General features: G+C 51.4%; 1 protein-coding gene across 6 annotated transcripts in view; it reads left to right on the top strand.

The window, feature by feature from the left end:
* The window catches only part of LOC115083627 (zinc finger protein 585A-like), a 738,796-nt gene that overhangs the window by 222,208 nt on the left and 492,909 nt on the right, over window positions 1-23,679 (top strand). The window contains exons 1-2 of one of the 6 annotated variants that reach the window (XM_029587558.1): window positions 8,883-9,088; window positions 10,286-10,376. The exons of 4 other annotated variants lie outside the window; for them this stretch is intronic. In XM_029587558.1, the coding sequence (XP_029443418.1) occupies window positions 10,368-10,376 (9 nt within the window). In that variant the 5' untranslated portion in view covers window positions 8,883-9,088; window positions 10,286-10,367. Of the gene's footprint in view, window positions 1-8,882; window positions 9,089-10,285; window positions 10,377-23,679 lie in introns of those variants that run through there. One more of the 6 variants, XM_029587551.1, reaches the window with a different exon arrangement.

The following is a 23,679-nucleotide window of genomic DNA, read 5'->3' as shown; positions in this document are numbered from 1 at the left end:
AACCAGTCTGTCCCAGCCTGAAAACGTGTAAACCCAGGCTGTCCCAGCCTGAAAACGTGTAAACCCAGGCTGTCCCAGCCTAAAAACATGTAAACCCAGGCTGTCCCAGCCTGAAAACATGTAAACTAGTCTGTCCCAGCCTAAAAACATGTAAACCCAGGCTGTCCCAGCCTAAAAACATGTAAACCCAGGCTGTCCCAGCCTGAAAACATGTAAACCCAGGCTGTCTCAGCTGAAAACATGTAACCCAGGCTGTCCCAGCCTGAAAACATGTAAACCCAGGCTGTCCCAGCCTGCCAGGGACCGCTCCCCAGGCTGTCCTAATCTGTATGAAGCGACCCCCTTTATCACGTCCCATGACTCTCGCACCATCGAGCAAAGGAGCCGAATAAACCACCCCCCACCCACCATCCAGCAAGGATGCCCGAATAAATCGACCCCGGCCACCATCCAGCAAGAGGTGAAATAAACGATCCCTGCACCGTTCAGCAAGGAGCCGAATAAACCAACCCCCACCACCATCCAGCAAGGAGCCGAATAAACCAATCCTGCACCGTTCAGCAAGGAGCCATAGCAGCCACACCCCACACTCTGCACCCAGTTGTTTGGCTATGGACCACTCTGACCTGCCCCCATTCAGGTCCGCCACCAGTTACTACAAAATAACCCCCCACCAATCGGCAGCAGGCAAAAGCAGGGTCAAATGGTCCCAATCCGAAGTCCGGCAGGCAGCGGGCAGGCAAAATTACCTGCGACCCCCCCCAAGATGCGGCCAGGACTCCCTCAGAGAATACGTTCCACAGCCTCCTGCAGCGCAATTCAAGAACAAATCCATGCCGAGAAGGAAGGATGCACCCCCAATCCCCCCGGAAGAAGCCAGACATCAGTTCCCAGGACCAATCGTGCCGGATATGGAAACCCCCGATCGAAGTCAGGCCACGAACCAATCTGCTGATTGGCCTTAGCACGACAACGATGCCAGATCTTCTGTTTGATCACTGCAGGGCGCAGAATGATATCGGACCAACAGATTACAGTGGACGGCCAAGCAGGGAAAGAAAACACACATCAGATCCCTGCGTACCATGTCAACGAACCGCCGGCCCAACATCTTCCCCCAATCATTTCCCCCAAGGTGAATAATCAAAATGTCCGGAGGACTAAGACAAGCCATCCCCCGCCGCAAAACACCGCAACAATTCCCCTCCCCCAACACTTCCCCCGTCCGCCCCCAACCAACAAAAGGACACCCCACGCCCCCCCCAAGTCCAGATTTGTTCCCGTACGGACGCTCCTGAGCATGTGAAAAGGCCCAAGCCACGTAGGAGTGTCCCACGATCCACAGGATGAGCTCACGAGGGGACCACACCAGCAAAGAGAGAACACGTTAATATCATGTGCGATTAAGGAGACCCTTACGCCACGCCTGGTGAAAGCAACAGACTTCCACCTAACCGATCTGCTGAATCACGCCGCCCGATAGACCTGAGAGTGCCGCAGAGGTCGCAGCCCCAATCTGAAAAGAGATGAGTCCTTCAAATCTCGCTGAGCCCAACCCTAACGCGGCCAAGCAACGCCCGCAACACCGCCTCAAAACTGATACTTTGTCAACGGCTTTCAACCCGGTGCACCAGAAAATGAACGCCCCCCACACAGGACGAATCCACCCATAGGCAATGCCGTTCGCTACGGGACAAGTACGCAGACCTAGCACAGGGTGAAGCACCACAGAAGACCATTCTGCCCAATTGATCAGTCTTGGATCTATTGAAGAAATAAAACAACTGACTGCACTGATCCGCACGTACTTTAAAATAAAAGCCTGGATGCATCAGACCCCTTGTTCGCCCGCGCCACCAAACTCGCTCACACAAAAAGCCCCGAAAAATGCCCAGACGAAGGCCAACCAGAACAGACAACACTCACCACTCATTGTCACAAATACCCGACAACACATCCCACAAGTGACCCAGAATATCCTGCGTAATAGGCAGGCGTTTGTCACCCACCCTTGGGAGCACTTGCGCGCCCAGCCCGCCATCAACTGGCCGGATCAAAAACCTCCCCACTGGGAAATCCCCCAACCATGTGCCCTCGTAAAGAAGGAGAAATCCAGCCAAATGCCTGTAAACTTTAGACCCTAGAAGCGCCCAACCCCCTAGACGTCTCTACAAACCTCACCCAGTAACTCATCAGAGACCAGACCCCAACGCCAACCCTGACTAGCCGAGAAGGGACACCACCTATGAGCGGACTTCACATAGCAGTTCCAGGTGGATGAAGCTAACGATGACCAGAGCAGCATCCATGCTTCCGGGTGGCCGAAGCTCCAGAGGAAAGATGGCACCGATGCTCCATGCAAGATCCGCTTCTGGTGCAAGCTCCTGAAACAAGGTCCACTTGCAACAAGAAAAGAGAATCAGCGATGGAGTTTAGCTGCACCCGGGACATGCCTGGCCCAGACCGTGATGTTCAATCCCATGCAAACAGCACCAACTCGCGCAGGCAAGTCCGAAAACCAAGATACACTTAGCAGCCCGCCTGTTAATCACCTCTACCACCCCCAAAATTATCGCACCAAAAAACCACTTTTTTGTCTTCACAATTGCACACCCCAAAGGACAATGGACACCACTATTGGAAACAGTTTCCAAGAATGAAATATTCCTGGTAACACCCGACTCCCGCCAATCCGCCGGCCAAAACATCAGCACACCAGGATCCCCAAAAATAGGCACCAAAATCCGCCGACCCAAGCCGCATCAGTATAGAGCTTCGACGTCGTGATTAGGATACCGCCGCACCTTGCCACAGCGAGCAGCCATTGAAAATCAACCAAGAAAACGGTCCCATATCAACAAGTCTTCCCACAGCCGCCGCGTAATGCGAATCCTATGACCACTTTTCGCAATCCAGACATACTATGACTCAAACCGACAGATGAATACCTGAGCCATAGGGATCACCCGACTTGCAAAGTTAAGACTCCCCACCAACAAACTGCATCTGACGCAGTGTCAACTTCTTAGCCCGCACAGCCCGGGACACCAGATCCCATAACGCTGCCACCTTGGCAGCAGGCAGATGCGAGGGTCATCGCGACCGAGGTCCAACTCAATGCCCAGGAAGGCCAAACAAGGCAAGGGCCGTCTGTCTTGTCTGCAGCTAAAGGAATCCCAATTCCACCGCCCTATCCTGGAAAACACTGCAATAGCTGTGAACATGTCGTCGAAGACGCCTTCCCCATAAACAAGAAATTGTCCAGGTAGTGAACAAGTGTAGCTATCCCGGCCCGTTCCGCTACCAACCCAATGGACAAAGGAGCTGAAGACTTCGAAATAGGCACATGCGATGGAACAAACCCATAGGCAGGCACCTATCAAAATAGAATTCCTCCTGAAATCGAAAAACCCAGTAATGGGAAAACATTCAGGGTGGATCGGGAGAAGCCGGAAGGCAGACTCAATGTCCACCTTAGCCATCAAGGCTCCCACGCCACAACGACGAACCATGGCTACCCGCCGCCTCAAAGGATACGTACCGCACCGAACAGGGATCCTGCGGGATGTGATCATTAACGGACATACCCCCCGGGAAGGAAAGGTTGTGAATCAGCCTGAAACTTACCCGGCTCCTTTTTCGGTACTACGGCCCCAAAGGGAAGAAAACCATGTCAATCCATCGGAGGGGACCGGGAAAGGACCCCCAATCCGCCCCCAAAGCAATCTCGCTTTGCAACTTGGCCAGGAAGCACGTGAGCCAATTTACGAAACTGATGGACAATTATGGACCTCCACCCACCCCCACCGGACCCGCAAAGGGAATATAAAAACCTTGTTCAAACCTACCCACAACAAATTAGCAACCGCCACTTTCGGGTACCTACCCAGCCAGGACCGCATGGCGTCCAAGCGGACGGGGATAGGAGCCACACTCGAAAAGGTCACTTAGGAGGGTTCTTAGGAATGACTCCCCCCACCGATACGCTTTGGACACTTGGATGCAGGGTTGTCCCTGTCCGCACCCGGAACATGCTTGCCGGAACTTGCAATCGGGAAAAATTGCATGCCGAACGATTGTACTTCCAACACACATCAGGGAAGGCAACCCCTGCTCGACTACCACCCCCGGAGGCGGCCCCCAGACCGAAAGGACCCGCACACCGGAGACACCAGCGGACCTACCTGTGTCCACTGATGAAGTAGACCCTGCCTTGGAACCCATCTGGGTCAACCACAACCCAACATCCCTGGTCCCCCAAGCCATGTGCTTATTTTCTTCCATTAAGTCGTGGAATCGCTCATCATTATTGAGCCACAAGCAATCCCTCATACCCCGACTGGCATCCAAAATGGCAATCAGCATAAGCGAGTAACGGACCGTATTGGGTCGGATCACGATGCCCCACCACACTGGCCAGCTGAAGAAAGGAGTGGATCCAATTCAGCATGTTACGCGCCACCCGGCGATCCTCCCCCACTGCGGCCTATCACCCCCACCGCCGACTTTTCTTAGAAATGTGAATTGTGTGATCGATCGTCTTAACGATCGATTTCGGCTGGGAGGGGGAGGGAATTCGGATTCGTCGAAGTTTGGGTTTTTTAAATATCGTGTAAATCGTGTAAATCGAAAACCGGCACACTAAAAACATCCCTAAAACCCACCCCGACCCTTTAAAAATAAAAACCCCCCACCCTCCCGAACCCCCCAAAATGCCTTAAATTACCTGGGTCCAGTGGGGGAGTCCCGGTGTGATCTTCCACTCTCGGGCATCACTAAACAACCCTAAAACCCACCTGACCCTTTAAAACAAATCCCCCACCCTCCCGAACCCCCCCAAAATGCTTTAAATTACCTGGGGTCCAGAGGAAGGGTCCCGGTGTGATCTTTTACTCTCGGACCTCCGGTGCATTGTAGAAATGGCGCCGGCGCTACCTTTGACCTGTCATATGACAGGTCAAAGGTAGCGCCGGCGCCATTTTGCTTTTTGTCCCCCGACGTCAGGAGCGTAGGAGATCGCTCCCGGACCCCCCGCTGGACCCCCAGGGACTTTTGGCCAGCTTGGGGGGCCTCCTGACCCCACAAGACTTGCCAAAAGTCCAGTGGGGGGTCCAGGAACGACTTCCTGCACGCGAATCGTTTTTTCCGTACGGAAAATGGCGCCATTTTGTACGCTGTCCCACTGGTTGGACCACCCACACGCCGACCGGCGCTCCCACAGGACTGGGCATGCTGGTGGCCGCAGAGATTGGGATCATTGCGCCACTCCTTTTGTCGAGAAGGACCCAGCCCGTCTCCGTTCCATCCCCCGGAGGAATCTGCGGATACAGATCAGAAAGCAGCAGCCACAGGCCCAGCCGACCCGGAACCACCTGGACTCGCCCGTGGCCCCTCAAAGAAGTAAGGACAACCCCGGGGACCATCACCCCGAAGAGACCAGGGCCTGCAGACCCCTCCAAGGGCCCAAACTGACGCCCCAAGGGGGAACTGAAGGAGCAGGGAACCACCCAGATGGACCGCCGTACCAAGACGGCGAAGGGCCCCCAAGCCATGTAAGGAAAAAGGGGCCATAACCATCCCCAGGACCCCCACCCTGTGGTGAGCCCCTGCTAGCGGACCACCAGTCAGCAGCTGGGCTCGTAGCCAGACTATGGCCCTGGGCCCCAAGGGAACCAGAGGGGCCCACCCAGAAGATCCAGCCGGAGGGTACCGGACACTGGCCCTGCCACCATCTAACCCCGGAGCTGGATTTTGCAACCGGAGCCCCAGAAGCCTCTACCCTGGGAAAACCGGAGGCTGTCCATCCAGGGGGGCTTGATCGCTGGCACTAGCCCCCTCCCCAACAGAAGAGCCCCCGACCAGGTCCTGCACGGGAACAAGCCAGCACAGGGTCCAGGCACAGGGGAAGGCAGCGCAGCCCTATCCTCTGCGACTCTGCCTGTTACAGCACCGGACAGCTCCATGTGCACAAGCATCGCGAGGGGGAAGAAGAAGGGGCGGGACCCGACAGAGGCTGAGCAGGCAAAAGGGCCTTGCGAGAGCCTCCTTACTGCCCGGCATTGCAGTCGCCCCCCCCCCCCCCCACGCCCGGGAACGAGAGGCCCGCCCCTTAGCCGCGCTCATGCCAGCACTCACCACCGGGCCGACTGCCTCCGCCCTCAAATCGCCACCATGGACATCAGGCACAGCACCCTGCATCACGTCCGACGCCATCGCCGCGTCCTCGGATGCCATCCTGCTGTAGGGCCATTGCAAGGGTATGAGATGCCCTGCGTAAGACTTCAGCCATGCATTCACTCCCTCTCCAGCCCCAGAAAATTTAACTTCCTCTATCTCCCAACCCCCCACCCTCCCCCAGCTCCTGGAGTGTTCTTGCCAATTCCCACAATCTCAAATATGGTTCTGGGAGCACAGGTGGCAGTATCAGAGCTGCCATGAATTTGGAAATGAAGTTGGGTTATGGCGCTACTGAAAGCCTCTACAATGGGAGACAACCATTTGGGCAAGGGTGGTAGAAGAAGCAACAGGGAGCTCGCTCCCACTGATACAGCAAGGCTTGGGACTTAGCTTATGCCAGCCTGATCCAGTCCTGCTGCTGCTGTCGCCCTAAAAACTGTAGAACTTTAGGCAACTACCTAGTACATCTAGTGCTTCCACTGTCCCAGACTGTGAGGCCAGCCCTGAAAATCTGCTGCCTAAAATTGCTCCCCCTTGGCACTCCATGAAGTTAAAAGTAGCAACTTTAAAACAAACTGGAGAAAATGATTTTTCAATGCACAATTAAGCTCTGGAATTCGTTACTAGAGCATGTAATTAGGGCACTTAGTGTAGCTGGGTTTATAAAAAGTTCAGAAGAATTCCTGGAGAAGTTCATTAACTGCTATTAATCAGGTTGACTTAGGGAATATTCACTGCTATTACTGGCAATAGTAGCATGGGATCTATTTTATGTTTGGGTACTTGCCAGGTACTTGTTGTAACCTGGTGGAAACAGGATGCTGGGCTTGATGGACCCTTGGTCTGACTCGTTATGGCATCGTTCTTATGTTCTTATGACGTGGAGGAATGAGAAAGTGAACAGTGTGAGCTGAGTTTTTTTCACAGTGGCTGCAGGGAAGGGGCAAGGAAAAGTCATGCTTTAATTTATTTAAAAAGCACAGTGTGGTGATGCGATAATTTTACTGAGTTACTAGGTTATGTTGATGCATTTTTGAAGATTATATTTTTCTTGTTTCCCTTCAAGATTTCTCCAAGTGTAGTTTTTTTTGCAGTACATATTGTATTTCTTTTAATGAGACAATTTCTAATTTCTTTATGTATATTTTCTTTGGCATAAATATTCCTCTGACACACCTAGAGGAGGGGGAGAGAGATTCCTCCTAGCTCACCTGCAAACATTATGGCCCCACAGTAGTGCATACATTCAGATCGATACTGTAACGTGCGGTTGAAGATTTCCCGTCCGTAACACGCTGTTGGCGCACAATTCGGACGCGTAAGGCGATCCTGCGATACAGTCTCCAGTTTCACGCGTCCTTAGCGCTTCTTAAAACAGACACATAACCCTTTCCGCCCCCAGCATGTATATGATATGTAAATGAACAAATTAGCTGTTTAATGAAGGAATTAGCTATTCCCCTCCGATACTGTGACGCACGCTCAGATTATCTCCTTAGTAACTCGCTATTTTGCCGCGGCCTTAACGTGTTAGTTTACCGCCTACCCTCTACTAGGTGTTAGTGTGGTGTTCGAACAGCTACATAGCGGAATGTACCATGGACGACCTCTATATATATATATTTGCAGGGTAAAGTGTAAAAAAACAAAAATATGTATAAATATCTGTCACTTTCCGAATCCCCCAGGCGTGCGGTCATCCAGGCGGCGGTGGGAGCCGACGGGCCATGTTCGAACGCGCGCCCACCCGCTCCCACCGCCGCCTTGATCGAACGCGCGCCCACCCGCCCCCCGGCAACGCCGCCTGGATGAACGGGCGGGCGCCCACCCGCCCGCCTGGACCCAACACCACCTGCCGGCTCCTGCCGCCGCCTGGATGACCGCACGCCTGGGGGGATTCGGAAAGTGACAGGTATTTATACATATTTTTCGTTTTTGTTTTTTACACTTCCTGGTGCCTGTCATTTCAAATGTCAGTTGAAATGACAGATACCAGCGCACCCAGGTTACTGTATAGGCGCTGTATTAAGCGCCTATACAGTAAATGGGTTGCGCGGGCCTAACCCTTCGCCTAACGCTTCAGAGACCCGGCATGCATTTGCCTGCAATTAGAAGAGAGTATCGAGCGCTAGGTGAAGAGAACTGCGTGCGGGGAACGAGGGTGCGCTGGCAATGCTGCACTTTTTCAAACTGTATCGACCTGATTGTTGGCAGATCGGGAAATTTCACACTCAGCTTTTTTCCATTCCGCAGGAAAAAAAACCACATTTGTGCGGTTTGCGTTAGATCTGGGCTGGCCACCTGACTGCCAGCAACCCTCAAGTTTGCCGCTTTTTCCTTTGCTGCACAGTCCCTCCAGCAGTCGCAGATTGATGACTCATCGGCAGCAAAGCTCCACCAGCAGTCGCAGGATGATGACTCATCGGCAGCAGCAGCTCCACCAGCAGTCGCAGAGTGATGGCTCAACGGCAGCAGCAGCTCCACCAGCAGTCGCAGAGTGATGGCTCAACGGCAGCAGCAGCTCCACCCGCAGTCCCAGAGTGATGATTCTTAAGAGACTACAATAAAGCTCCGCCCCGGAGAAGGGTTGCCAACCTCACTTATTTCCCTAGTGATTCGCGGGCTTTTTTTCGATTCGCGGGTGACTTGTAATTGGGCGTTTCTTCCTGCCAATCGCGTTTTTGTTTGGGCTTGGTGGGCGGGACCTGTGCTCTGGTGTTGCAGTGATTGGCTGCTGCTGCCGGTGAGGCCTGTCCATAGCAGGCGCACCCTAACCTATTGCAGCATTAAGCTAACCAGAGCCAGCAATCCCAGGAGCGCGTGGGCAGACGCGGCCTGGCATTGCAGGAAGCAACAAGCGTCGTGGGTGACCAAGAAGCTTCTGTGCAGCTGCAGCCCTGAACGCTGAAAGGTGTGGAGCACTCAGCTGCCTACAACCAGGGATCAGGAGGGGAGACTGAGTGTGGGGGGATTGAGGACGGGTTTGTAGGGAGTGGGGAATCTGTGTGTGTGTGTGGGGTCAGAGATTGCTCGTGTAACAGGTAACAAACAGAAGACTTCAGGCCCTGGTCCCAGAAGGAAAAGTTTATTTGCTAGCAATAGATGCAGCCTGACATGTATCAGTAAGTCTGCATAACCCCCCCCTCGCAGGGAGCTGCCTTAAATACATTTCGTATCTCTTTATCTTTACACTTGTGTTTACACATTGCTGAGCAAGCATCTTATGTTACAATCGAGAGGCTGAGTACCGCCTCATTTGCCAGCGTGGAAGTTCCTGATTCTTTCCTTTGTTCTTGCTTCATGTTACCTGGGCACTGATTCACAGGAAGGGAGAGTACTGCCGGGAATTGCAGTCCTGTGAGGGGCAGGCTGATTTGCAGTTTTGTAACAGTAACACTGCCTTATGTCCACAATGCTTCCTTTGTCTTGGTCCCTCCTGCGCACTAGTTTGCAGGCAGTCATTCTAGCATGTTCGCTTACTTGCCAGTCATAAATGAAACCTAAGACATCATTAATGAAAACAGTGTAAAAAAAAAGAGTGAAAGCTTGCTCGCAGACTGGCTTAGTACATTTAGTTCCTCACTATCCTATCAGTAAGCCTTATCGCAGACAGTTGACCCTTTGGAGCGTCATCAGGTCCTGATGTTAGGAGTTGCCTTCCTTGCTTCTGGTCGGGGTCAGTGTGAGCCCCCTTCACTCAGAGGGGGGAATCTGTGTGTGGGGGGGCCAGAGATGTGCTCAGAGGGGGGAATCTGTGTGTGTGGGGGGCCAGAGATGTGCTCAGAGGGGGGAATCTGTGTGTGTGGGGGGGGGCCAGAGATGTGCTCAGAGGGGGGAATCTGTGTGGGGGGGGGGGGGGCCAGAGATGTGCTCGGAGGGGGGAATCTGTGTGTGGGGGGGGCCAGAGATGTGCTCGGAGGGGGGAATCTGTGTGTGGGGGCATTGATTGCCAGAGATGTGCTCGGAGGGGGGAATCTGTGTGGGGGGGGGACCAGAGATGTGCTCGGAGGGGGGGGATCTGTGTGTGTGGGGCTGGTGTTTTTTTTAATTTGTCCTACACCACTTTTCATTACATTTAATCTTTTTCTCATTTTCTTTCTCCCTGCAGCAGATCTCCTTTGTAAGAAAGCCTGTCCATACCTGCTGTTTCTGTCATTGGCTGCTACACTACTGAATGAATTTGATCTACTATGGTTAAAGTAAGGACCTAAAAGATCCTGCTAAGCGTGGGAAGAGGGATGTGAACTAAAAGCATGGATTCAGTCTGTTGTCAGCAATGAGAGTAAGGCTGTGTGCACATTTTGTAAGTGTGACATTTGTGCACATCAGGCAGACCTTCTGCAACATGCAAACAGTTAAGCTTTCTTTGTCATCTGTGCGACTCACAAACATTGGTGTTTCAATTTCACGTGTTTTGGGCTTTTTTTTTTTTTTTTTTTTTAAAGTGCTTGTTCTTTCATGAAAACCTGGCAGCCCTAAGCAGTGTCTTTCCGACCCGTTCTTTCCGGGTGTCCCTGTGACGTTTTCTAGCAAGCAGCGGGACTGAGTGTAAAGGGCTCCAGGCGGGGGCTCTGCACTGGGAGTGTGGAAAGGAAATCAAGGTGGTGATCAGGTCTTAAGTCGCAATCTATGGGGCCGATGCAGTGCAGTGAGCTCAGCCGAGCGCATTGTTTAACCTGCTGTGGGACACGGGTTAAACAGGCGCTAATCCACCCCCTAATGCAATAGGGGGATTAGTGCCTATTTAACGTGCCTCGGACACGGAGTGAATGAGTTAGCGCTCATCACATGCAAATGCACTCATTCACTCCAAATGCAAAAAGATACATTGAAAAGCAGACAAAATTGTACTACTTTTTTAAAGTATATAAAATAACTCAGCAAACAGCCGAGTTACGAAGACCGATGTCAGTTTTTATATCCGGCCGTCTGCCAGTAATGAAAACGGCCGCCAATAAACTCGGTGGCTGTTTTCATTACTGGCAGACAGGGCAGCGCTGCGGGTCGCGCTAGGAAGGAGGTGCTAAGGTCTCGCAAACGACTCTACCACCTCCTTCCTAGCGTGACCCCCCTAATTTAAATATTGCATGGCGCCCCCCTTGCGGTGCTGAAAAGTCATCGCCTTCTTTCTGGGAAGATTTTTGCATCGGCCGCTATGTTTGCAGCCATTCTTATGAGCTGCTCTGATTGCTGCCCTTAGGATTCACAATAATTTGACTTTCAGAAACTTGAGCATTAAAATGTTAGGATTTAGGGGTCAAAGCTTGAATGGGGGAGCGCTAAGCACCGCCCCGTAAAGAGAGTAGAGGGGAGTTAGCCTGCAAGAGACTCCTCAAAGCTCACAATTTTACTTGCACACAGAAACCTGAGATTTATCTTTTGTGCTCTCTGTAACCTGTAATTTTACTTTACTATTGTTGTTTTATAATTTGTATTACTTTTTTTTCAATTTGCTATTCCCTTATCCTGTATTTGGTGAGGGTCTGTCTGTATATTCCATGTGGGACTGAGGTGAGGGATTCTGCTAGCATTTAGTTTTTGTGTAAGATTTGTATCAGTCCAGCTTGTTTTGTTTTCCAGCAGGGAATAGATTTTTAGTTATTTATTTAAAAACATCTCTAATTCCCTGTACGTACCAGGATCAGTCCAGACTGCTGGGTTATGCCTCCCGTCCAGCAGATGGAGTCAGAGAGAAACTGAAAAGGCACCACCCATATACTCTGGTGCGCTCCCTTGCAATCTTTCAGTATATCTCTGACTCCAGCAGATGAGAGAGCATAACCTGCGGTCCTGTTGTACTGAAAAAAAAAAAAAAAACACAGAAAACGTATTCAGAGCAGTGAAGTGATCCACTAATTCAGGTTTGATTTAAGTTATCTGGGAAACTACTGCGACTAGAACTTGGTAACAGCAGCTGAACTGAGGAGCCATAGCAGGCAAGGCAGGGCTTGCCCTGAAGCCTATCCCCGGAGTGCGTTTTGCCCAGCCCAGTGAGGAGGGGGAGTGTTAATCGGTGGGCCGGTCACTTTCCCCCTCCGCCTCCAGAGAAGCTCATCCCTCGGAGAAAGTTGGCAGAAGAAGTTCTCCTTTCTGCAGGCTCCAAGTGTTTTCAAACTTTGTAAACAAAAAAAGCTGCATTGTTAGCTGCCGCGGAAAGCGCTGTTGGTTTAAAAAAAAACAACAAAAAAAAAAACCCGAGGGGTTTTCACAATTCCCTGCCTGCTGTACTCTCTGGGTCTCCGGAGGGGGTGGCCTGCCACCCGTCCCTGTTTCGCGCTCTTTTTTTCTCCCCAACTCCCCACACTCGTCTGTCGCGTGTGGGGAGTTGGGGCTCCGTCTCTCGCGCGAAGGCCTCTGTTCCCGGGGATGAGGGACCTTCGCGGAGAGCAGCCCTGACCGAGAAATCACTCCCTTCGTGGCTGATCTCCTCGGGTGGCCTTGCGGGGGTAAATTTACAGGGAGCGTTCCCGTCTGCAGAGGCGGCGGCCATTTTAGATCACGCGGTGGCCATTTTAAATCGACCCGATCGTGAAGCGGGTCTTTCAGAGGAGGAAGAGGATGATGATCCCCTCTCCCCGCCGGAGTTAAGTCCCCCCCAGGGCCCGCGGTTCATCTGGGCATGCTAAGGGGGATACTCGGAAGAGGCCACACCCCTTCTCTTCTCAATTTGTGCTTTTGCTGCACAAAGCTTACCTGGAGGCAGAAGCAGATTGGGAGCAGGGGTCTTCGGCTCCCAATAAGCGGGGGAAAATTTCTATAAGTCCTGAGGGACTGGGTTTAGGAAATTCTGCTCCTCCACCGGCTCCTAAGCCCCCGCAGCATAATCCGGTGGATCCTGCCCCTCAGGATTCCCCTGCTCCTGATTCAGGGGCAGACATGGGGAACGTGGATCTCGTAGAAGGCGATGATCAACTCGTCCTCAGGTTATTTCATAAGGAGGAGTTGGACCCCTTGATCTCACATGTCCTTCAAGAACTGGGGATCCCAGTCCCGCAGATTGATTCATATTCCTTACCAGGCGACTTGGAGTTGACGGGGCTCCGTGCACCGTCCCATGCATTTCCCTATCATAACAAACTTTCCCAAATCGTGTCCCGGGAATGGGATGCTCCGGAGGCTACCCTGAGAGTTGGACGAGCTATGGATAAGCTTTACCCACTTCCTCTTGAGGCTTTAGAATTGCTTAAGGTGCCTAAGGTGGATTCGGCGGTCACGGCCATCACTAAACATACCACAATCCCAGTTACAGGTGGCACGGCCCTTAAGGATCCCCAAGATAGAAAATTAGAAGTGTTGCTGAAGCGAATATTTGAAGTGTCAGCCCTAGGGGTGCGAGCGGCGGTTTGTAGTTGCATGGTTCAAAGAGCTACCCTTCGCTGGGTGCAGCAAATGTTAACGTCTCAGGATTTGCCTCCAGGGGAAGCAGAGTAAGCGAACCGAATGGAATGTGCAGTGGCCTATGCGGCGGACGCTCTGTATGATCTTCTCCGTACTTCAGCCCGCTCCATGGCATCAGCAGTCTTCGCGCGCCGACTCCTCTGGCTACGCCATTGGGCGGCGGACTCATCCTCCAAAGCGCAACTTGGTTCCTTCCCTTTTCGGGGTAAGTTTTTATTTGGGAATTAGTTGGAGCAGCTTATTAAGTCCTTGGGAGAGAACAAGGTCTTCAAGTTGCCGGAAGACAGGCCAAAATCATTTCGTTCCTCGGGATCCTTTCGTGGTCGTTTCCGCGGACAGCACCGGTATCGCTCCGGGAGAGGTTCCTCGTCATTCGCCCCATGGCAACCGCCCCGCACGCTCTCAAGGATGGTCGCCTTCCTTTCGTGGCTGGCGACAATTGCGCACGGGGACGAGCCAGGCCTTCACCAATAATAAGACGTCACAATGAGGGGACGCCGGTCCAACCCTCCGTTCTGGAAGTGGGGGGTCGTCTATTTCACTTTCGGAAGGAATGGGCCAGAATAATCTCAGACCAGTGGGTCCTCGACATTATAAACCGCGGCCTTGGATTTTGCACGACCCCTACGCAATTTCTTCCTAGCCTCCCCCCTGCAGGTCGCGAGAAAAGCAAAAGGCTATTTCGCAAACGTTAGCGCGGTTACAGGCTCTGGGGGCTATAGTTCCAGTACCGGTAGCCGAGCAAGGCACGGGTTGCTACTCCAATCTATTTCATCGTCCCAAAGAAGGAAGGCACCTTCCGTCCCATCCTCGATCTAAAACAGGTCAACAGAGCTCTAAGAATCCCATGCTTCCGAATGGAGACTTTGCGTTCCATCATTGCGGCGGTCCACAAAGGCGAATTTTTGGCTTCTTTGGATCTCACGGAGGCTTACCTGCACATCGGGATACAGGAATGTGATCAGAGGTTCCTAAGGTTCATGGTCCTGGGAGCCCATTACCAGTTTTGTGCTCTCCCATTTGGTCTTGCAACAGCCCCGAGGGTCTTCACCAAAGTAATGGTAGTCGTCGCCGCAATTCTCCGGAGAGAAGGAGTGCTCGTCCATCCGTACTTGGACGACTGGCTCATTCGGGCAAAATCAAGAAGGCTTTGCGAGGGGGCAGTCCGCACAGTCATTTCCCGTCTGAGCTCCCTAGGTTGGGTCGTCAACCACTCCAAGAGCCAGCTGATACCCTGCCAAACCCTAGAGTTTCTGGGAGCCTTGTTCAATACAGAGTGGGGCAAGGTTTCCCTGCCGCAGGTGCGAATGGAGCAATTGGTGCACGTTCGTCGTCTACTAGCTCTGTCTCTGCCGGTGGTATGGGATTATTTACAGGTTCTTGGATATATGGCGTCCACCCTAGAGTTGGTTCCTTGGGCTTTTGCGCATATGCGACCATTACAGAGAGCGCTATTATCTCGATGGGACCCCCAAGTCGGAAGAATTCCAGGTGCCATTACCACTTTTAGACCCGGCAAGGGCCAGTCTACAGTGGTGGCTGCAGCAGACCCATTTGCTCCAGGGAGTCGATTTGGAGCCTCCGCAATGGATCATCGTCACAACGGATGCCAGCCTGTCCGGTTGGGGGGGCGGTCTGCCAATCTCAATCCGCACAGGGGCGTTGGACGGCTTCGCAGACCAAGTGGTCCATCAACCGTCTGGAGACAAGGGCAGTCCGCTTGGCGCTGCAGCGGTTTCTCCCTCTGATCCGCCATCAAGCAGTCCGAGTTCTGTCAGACAATGCAACGACGGTGGCCTATATAAATCGCCAAGGAGGAACCAGGAGTTACTTGGTTGCGTCCGAGGCGAGCAAGTTAATGGATTGGGCGGAAGCGCATCTGTTTCGATTAGCGGCCTCACACATTGTCAGCGTCGACAACATCCAGGCGGACTATCTCAGCCGGCAGCAGCTAGATCCGGGGGGAGTGGGAACTGTCACAAGAGGCACTCAAACTCATCGTTCAAAGATGGGGAACGCCCTGGGTAGACCTCATGGCGACGTGCCTAAATGCAAAGGCAGCACGCTTCTTCAGCCGCAGATGAGAGCACGGCTCGGAAGGCGTGGACGCACTGGTCCTTCCATGGCCCGAGCATGTTCTCCTGTACGTGTTCCCTCCGAGGCCACTGATAGGCAAAGTGTTGCGTCGGATAGAATCCCACGTGGGTCCGGTCGTTCTTGTGGCGCCGGAGTGGGCCAGGAGGCCGTGGTTTGCCGATCTGATCAATCTAGCGGTAGACGGTCCTTTGTGTCTCGGTCACCTTCCTTGCCTATTGCGGCAGGGTCCAGTGTTTTTCGACCAGGCCGATCGCTTTTGTCTAGCGGCTTGGCTTTTGAGAGGCGTCAATTGAGGAAGAAGGGATATTCTGATTCGGTCATCACTACTCTTCTTCAAGCTCGTAAGCCATCTGCTTCGGTTACCTACATGCAGGTTTGGAAGGTGTTCGACTCTTGGTGTCGTGGTTCTTCCATGTCTCCAAGACAAGCTACGGTGTCACAGGTCCCGCAGTTCTTGCAGGAGGGCCTAAAGAAGAGCGTATCCTATAATTCCCTTAGAGTGCAGGTGGCGGCCTTAGGCTGTTTTCGCGGCAAAATTGATGGCGTTTCCATAGCCATGCACCCCGATGTAGCCAGATTTTTGAAGGGGGTCAAGCATTTGCGTCCACCGGTGCGACCTATCTGTCCCACTTGGAGTCTAAATTTAGTTCTTCGTGGCCTTAGTACTTCTCCTTTTGAGCCGCTGACGCGGGCTACACTCAAGGATCTCACTCTCAAGACGGTCTTCTTGGTGGCTATTTGTTCGGCGAGGCGCATTTCAGAGCTCCAAGCGTTGTCATGCAGAGAGCCTTTCCTCCGCATTTCGGATTCGGGTGTTTCGCTTCAAACTGTCCCTTCCTTCTTGCCTAAGGTAGTTACGTCTTTTCATGTGAATCAGACTGTAGAACTCCCAGCTTTTTCGGCTAAAGACAGTGAGGCTTCGGAACTTAATAAAATAAAATATGTCACAACAAGAGAACGAACATTTACGATAGCTGGTATTAACATATGGAACAAATTACCTACTGATCTGCGCTTGGAGCCCTGCCACAAGAAATTTAAACAGAATTTAAAAACATACCTGTTTAAACGAGCCTAGGGGGTCATTTTCAAAGGAGTTACGCATGTAAATGTGACATACTATCGTAGCAATTTTCAAAAGCTATTTACTCGAGTAAAGTGCACTTACTTGAGTAAATCCTATGGACAATTCAATGGCATATATTGTAGCAATTTTGAAAAGCCCACTTACTTGAGTAAAGTGTATTTACTCGAGCAAAAACCAGTTTTGCTCGAGTAAATGCTTTTTAAAATCCGCCCCCTACAATTTATGAACCTTTACTCTTCATATTAAATGATTTTTATGAAATGTATATAATACTTTCTTCCCATTCCAATAAGTTACTTTCAATTACGCTAAACACCTTTTGATGTCCTATCTTCCTGCAATATGACTAATATGGAACTAAAAAAAAAAAATGTCTATACTGTTAATAATGTTCCTTTAAGTTGATCCCCAGTACTATACGCCCTAGCTAAGTCTAGTTTGGTTTTATTATAATATAATTAGAATGTTATCAGCTGTTGTATCCTTTCTTAAATATGTTGGATTGTAAAGCCTGTTGCTCACTTAATGTTCATTGTAAACCGAGGTGATGTTTGCCAACGAACCGCGGTATATAAAGTAAATAAATAAATAAACTTAGGAGGTTGGATGTTCGGGCATTGTTGCGATACTTAGAGGTCACCAATCCTTTTCGATTGTCTGATCATCTTTTCGTTTTATGGAGTGGCCCTAAGAAGGGGTCCAAAGTTTCTTTTTTTATCAAAATCTTTTTTATTGGTAGTGTCTGGTAAGTAACAACCATAGAGCACTGAGAACACTAGAACAATATACACAATAATAAGCAAAGGAAGCATCAATACAGGTATTACCCAACACTCCATAACATTTGTAGTTTCATAGGGAAGGGGGATCCATGCGGATACCCTCAACCCCCCCCGTCCAAACCTCCCCATCAAGCATACCACATTCATCCCCTTTCACTTCCCAATCAAACCACCCCCCTCCCCCCCCTTAGGAACAGTCCAGTCCGAAGTATATCCATTCAGTCGAAGTTCGTCCTGTAGCTCCACAGGTAAAGCCAACACACAGGAATTCCAACAGGCGCAGTAAGTTTTATCCAGAGGTCGATGTCCCAGCGAACACGCCATGCGTTCCAGAAGAGCCATATCAGCCATACGCCGGGCCCAGGCAAGGTAGGAGGGGCTGCGGCAGGGTCCAGCCAGCCGCCAACACCGTGCGGCACGCCACATAAACCGCCGTCCTTTCAAAGCGCGACCTGGAGCTGCAGCCTAGCATCGTGTTCGGGATAGAGCTACTAATCAATATCAGCCCCGTAAGGCTAGTAGTGGCTCCCGTACACTGATCGATTCACAGTCATTATGGCAGTCCAAAACGCCCGTAAAGAGGAGCAGGCAAAGAGTCTATGCGCCAAAGTCCCAACCTGCAAGCCACATTTAAGACACGTAGAGGGTGGGTGTAAGCCGCATTTGATGTCGCCGGACATCGTCGCAATAGAGCCAATGCAGAATTTTAAATTGCACCTCTCGAAGCCCAAGATCCGGGAAATTTTTATTAAGGCGTACAAACTGTGCCAGCACCTGAGCCCCGACACAGGAGTGCCAAGCGCTTCCGTCCATCGGGCCGCCAAATGAGAAGTTCTATCAATGACACGAAGTCCTCTGCCCCACAGTCTTCCATCCAGTGATAGTATTAGCAACATATGCAGTATCAAAGAAGGCGTCGGCAAACTTGACCTCCTCAGCCAGCGCAGCTGCAGTCCCACTGATGAGAACGGATGTAATGCCTGGCCTGAAGAAAGGCATAATAAAACTGCTTCGATGAAAGATAAGTCCTTTGTAACGTAGCAAAATCCAACAATTGACAGGTATTTGCATCATACATGTGATAGATAAACATTAAGCCTTTATTTGCCCAAGAGTGAAAAATAGCCCCACTGTCTTGACCCGGCAAGAATTCCAGATTCCGTACCAAGGGGAGGAGTAAAGACCGAGTTCCTGGGCACGGATAGAGCCGCCGCCACCAAGACCAGGCCTTAATACAGGGATGCAGAAAAACTGCTGGGTAAGATACACCAGCCCGGTCCACTGCTCTGGATTGCAGAATACTGACAGGGGAAAAAGGGGCAGACAATGCGGCAGTAGCATGCCAGCCGCGCAAAACTTGTAAGTACCTGTCAGCCATTCCCCGATTGAACCTCAATTGGCAGGCCACATTATACAAGCGGAAGTCTGGCATGTTGAACCCTCCCGCTTCCCGCTGCAATTCCAAAGCAGGATAGGGTAGCTGCGCCCGCTTTCCCCGCCACAAAAACTTTTGGATACTGGAGCGCAAGCGCCTGATATCCCTCCCTGTTAGCCAGCAAGGAACCATGTGCAAGACATACAACAATTTGGGCACAACTACCATTTTTATCAATGCACACCTACCAAAAAACGATAGTGGGAGGGAAATCCAAGCAGTCAATTGATTACTTAATTCACTATACAGGCGGGTGACATTTAAAACATACAATTTCTTCAACATCCCTGGGAACCCAGATCCCCAAATACTTTCAACGGGTCGGAGCCCATTGAAATGGGAAAGGGCCCCCCCACTTGGTCGGCAAGCATTCATCAAGGGCCAACGCTTCCGACTTAGAGTAATTGATACGCAAGCCAGCAACCAGCTGAAACTGATCGAATAACCGGACAATCACTGGAACACTTTCCCGTGGCTTGCCAACAACAATAAAATGTCGTCGGCGAATAAGGCAATCTTCAAGGGATATCCACCCACACTAAGACCCCCAAATCTCCCTGTCTCCCCGTAAACGGATGGCCAAAGGCTCCAAGGCCCAGGACAAGAGCAGGGGAGACAGAGGGCAACCCTGCCTAACACCACACCGAATAGGAAAGGCCTCCGTAGGTAAGCCGTTCACCAAAATGGTAGCACTGGGGTTGTTATAGAGAGACAGAGAGCCAGCGAAGGAATGGACCAGTAAACCCATATTTCCCTAAAGCCCAAAACAGGTAGTCCCCACGAGAGCGAGTCAAAGGCTTTTTCAGCATCAAGACTCAGTATCAAGGCCTCCTCCCGGGACTGATAGCTAAGAGCAGCTAGAAGACGGCGAATATTTCGCACTCCCTGTCTGCCTTTCACGAACCCAGTTTGGTCTTCCTGAACCAAGGGCCGGGAGAAAGTTCTGTAAGCGGGCAGCAAGGACAGAAGACAAAAATCTTAATATCCACATTAATCAAGGAGATGGGCCGATACGACCCCACCTCCAGGGGATCCTTCCCCGGTTTAGGGAGGAACCACTATGACCGAACGGTTAGCATACTCCGAAAGAGGGACATCCTCCAAACAAATTAGTAAAGTAGCCTGTAACGGGGCCAAAACGGGAAAGCCTAAGAAGTTTATATACTCGGACCCAAACCCATCTTGCCCGGCTGCCTTGCCCAGTTTAAGATTTTGTATTACAGAGTAGATTTCTTGGGAAGTAATAGGACCATTTAAATCCCAGGAGATCCTCCGGCTGGAGCCCCGGCCACAACAGCCCTCGAAAAAAGCTCTCCGCCTGATCCCCCCCCCCCCCATAGGTTTAGTATCATAAAGCTGAGAATAATACGCTAAAAAACGGGCCGCTATCGCGTCCTGACTAGTCTGATGGACTCCATGGACGTCCCGAAGACCCGATACTACCGTTTTCAGTCCTCTCGGCCACACCAAATGCGACAAAAAACTTTCCAGTCTTATTGCCATATCTATGTAATTGGTACATAACATAGAAACATAGAAATGACGGCAGAGAAGACCAAATGGCCCATCTAGTCTGCCCAGCAAGCTTCACACATATTTTCTCTCATACTTATCTGTTTCTCTTAGCTCTTGGTTCTATTTCCCTTCCATCCCCACCTTTAATGTAGAGAGCAGTGATGGAGCTGCATCCAAGTGAAATATCTAGCTTGATTAGTTTGGGGTAGTAGCCGCCGCAATAAGCAAGCTGCACCCATGCTTATTTGTTTTACCCAGACTATGTTATTAGCCCTTATTGGTTTGTTTTTCTTCTCCCCTGCCGTTGAAGCAGGGAGCTATGCTGGATATGCGTGACGTATAAGTCTTCTCCCATGCCGTTGAAGCATAGAGCCATGCTGGATGTGCATCGAAAGTGAAGTATCAGGCCCATTTGGTTTGGGGTAGTAACCGCCGTAACAAGCCAGCTACTCCCCGCTTTGTGAGTGCGAACCCTCTTTTCTTCTCCCCTGCTATTGAAGCAGAGAGCTCTGCTGGATGTGTGAAGTATCAGTTTTTCTTCTCCCCTGCCGTTGAATCAGAGAACTATGCTGTATATGTAACGATAGTATCGATAGTATCGAATAGATTTGGACGCTCGCAAGTGTAAAAGAGTATTCAAAGCCAGGCGAGCCGAGTCAAGAGAGGCCTTAGCCTCAGGAGTCATGGAGTCCGTATGTAAAAGCTGAGCTACCTTCAAGCGAGCCATGAGCCGGAGGATCTCCGCATTTCGCAGCCTATTTTGCCTTGCCACATAAGCTATGATGGCCCCCCTCATCACTACTTTCCCTGCCTCCCAGACTGTGCCGGGGCCAACCCCAGGAGTACAATTATGCTCCACATACTCTGCCCACTTATCTTGCAAATATAATTTAAATTCAGGATCCCAATACAGATCCGGGCGCATACGCCAAGAGAAGGGTAAATGGGCCGTGGACCCCCAGCTAAAAGTCATAGTAATCGGGGCATGATCCGTCAGCGCAATGGGTTCAATAGAGGTTGCTAGCAATTGAGGGAAGCAGCGTTCAGACAGGAGCAGATAATCTAACCGAGAGTACGTATGATGTGGATGTGAGTAAAAGGTAAAATCCCTGTCCTGAGGGTGGAGGACCCGCCACGCATCTATAAGCTGCATCTCCTGGCAAAGCAAATTAACTCCCTTAGTCCCATCAGCCGCAGAAACCAGTTTGGGGGGTTTAATATCTGCACTTTTGTTCGCCACCATATTAAAGTCACCGCCTACTATGAAATCATGATCCTGGAAATCCATCAACAGGCGTAGTAACGCGTTAAAAAACCCCGGAGAGTACACATTCGGGGCATAAATGTTACAAAAGACCACTTTCTTTTGATAGAGAGTGCCCGCCACCAGGACATACCGCCCTTCGACATCCTGACAGGTCCGAATCAATTGAAAGGGCAAATGTTTGTGGATGAGGATGGCAACTCCCCTCTGCCGCCTATTAAAGGAGGAATAATAACACTGGCCCACCCAATCACGTCTCAATTTAGCATGTTCCGCATCGCCCAGATGGGTTTCTTGAAGGAAAACCACCTGCGCCTTCAGGCGTTTAAACAACGCATTTAACTTAGTACGTTTGATAGGGGAATGGATTCCATCTACATTGAGAGAAACTAGCTTAACCTGGGTCATGAGAAGAGAAGAAAAACCAGCTTAAACCCGGAAGCCCCGTAGGGTTCCAGAAACAAACAGCTGAAAGTCTCCACGGCCTCCCAGCCTAGGCCGCAGGGACAGAAAAAAGAAGGAGCATACAAAACAGAATAAACCCACAATAGGGATACACTTCTTGGGAGACCATTCCATATCCCCCTGCCCCCTCACCCCCCCCCCCCCCGACATTCACACATTCTAACCCCCACACTCATACCCCCAAACCCACCAAAACCCACCGCCACTCCCAGGTGCGGGGTCCCGACCTACTGCTACAAAGGTCGGAGATCCCCACCCCCAGCCCCACCCAGCCCCCCCTCCCCCCAACCAAAATCAAGTACCCCAAACACAACAACAGTGCCCAAACAGCAGTCCCCCAAGAGAAGTCCGATCACTGCACAGTCTTTATGGGGGATGAGAAAATGTCAGGATTACCCGGGGCAGAACTCAAACACAACAAACAGCGACCCAGCTGACCAGTGTGTATGATAGACAAAGGAAATTGGTACTGAGGTCAGTCCAAGACACGTGGAGGCGAAGAGAAAATCTTTCCAGGGGTTAGAACAGTCCTCAAGAGCTGTATTGGAGTCAAATCCTCACCACTCCGCGTAAGGGACTGTCTGTTCACTCAGCAGCACCTGGTGGAAGCGATGCCAAAAATCTATCCGCTTCAGCTTTGGAGAGTAGGAACGTAGTTTGGTTATTATGGTGCACCCGCAACTTTGCAGGGTATAACAGGGCAAATCTAATGCCACGCCGATGAAGAGCCGTGCAAGCCGGGGTCATCAACTTCCGTTGCGCTGCTGTGCCTGCAGAAAAATCATTAAAGAGCAGTAGCCTGCAGCCAGAGTGCTCCAATTTCTCCTGCTGTCTGTACGCCCTAAGAAGTTGGGTTTTATGGTGCCAATTCAATATGCGGGCCATAACGGGTCGTGGCCGGCCTTGTCCCTCCCGCAGGGGGCCCACTCGGTGCACCCGCTCGCATTGCAACCGCTCTCCCTCCAAGTCCAAGCCCACCTGCTTAGGGAGCCAGTCCTCAACTATGGAGCGGAGTTCCGCCTCAGTAACAGACTCGGGCAGGCCAATGATTTTTAATTGTTCCTCCGCCCACGATCCTCCTGTTCCTCCATTTTAGCCATCAGGTCTTTTTGCTGGGCCCTCAGCTCAATCACATGGCGTTCGGAGGCAGCCATTCTGTCACCCAGATCGGAGATGGTGTTTTCAGCAACGTCCAGCCGCTTTGAGTGCCCTTCAACAGCCGTTTTGATATCTTCTATAGCCGATTGCAGCTTAATCAGCCTACCATCCAGGGCCGCCGTGACGCTATAGGAAATTTTTTGCAAGGCTCCCTCTGAAATTTCAGCCAAAACAGGCTCAGCAGGGGCGGGCGACTCCGCCATCTTGGCACCACGCGGTTTCTGCAGCCGTCGTTCTGTCCTGCCTCGTGTGCCGGTGCGGCGCATTCCACGCCCGGCAGGCACGGAGATGTGAGCAGGGG

This window comes from Rhinatrema bivittatum, chromosome 2 (assembly GCF_901001135.1).
Source record: "Rhinatrema bivittatum chromosome 2, aRhiBiv1.1, whole genome shotgun sequence".
NCBI lineage: Eukaryota > Metazoa > Chordata > Amphibia > Gymnophiona > Rhinatrematidae > Rhinatrema > Rhinatrema bivittatum.
Note: the sequence above shows the minus strand (reverse complement) of the source record. Positions and strands in the feature narration are given on the sequence as shown.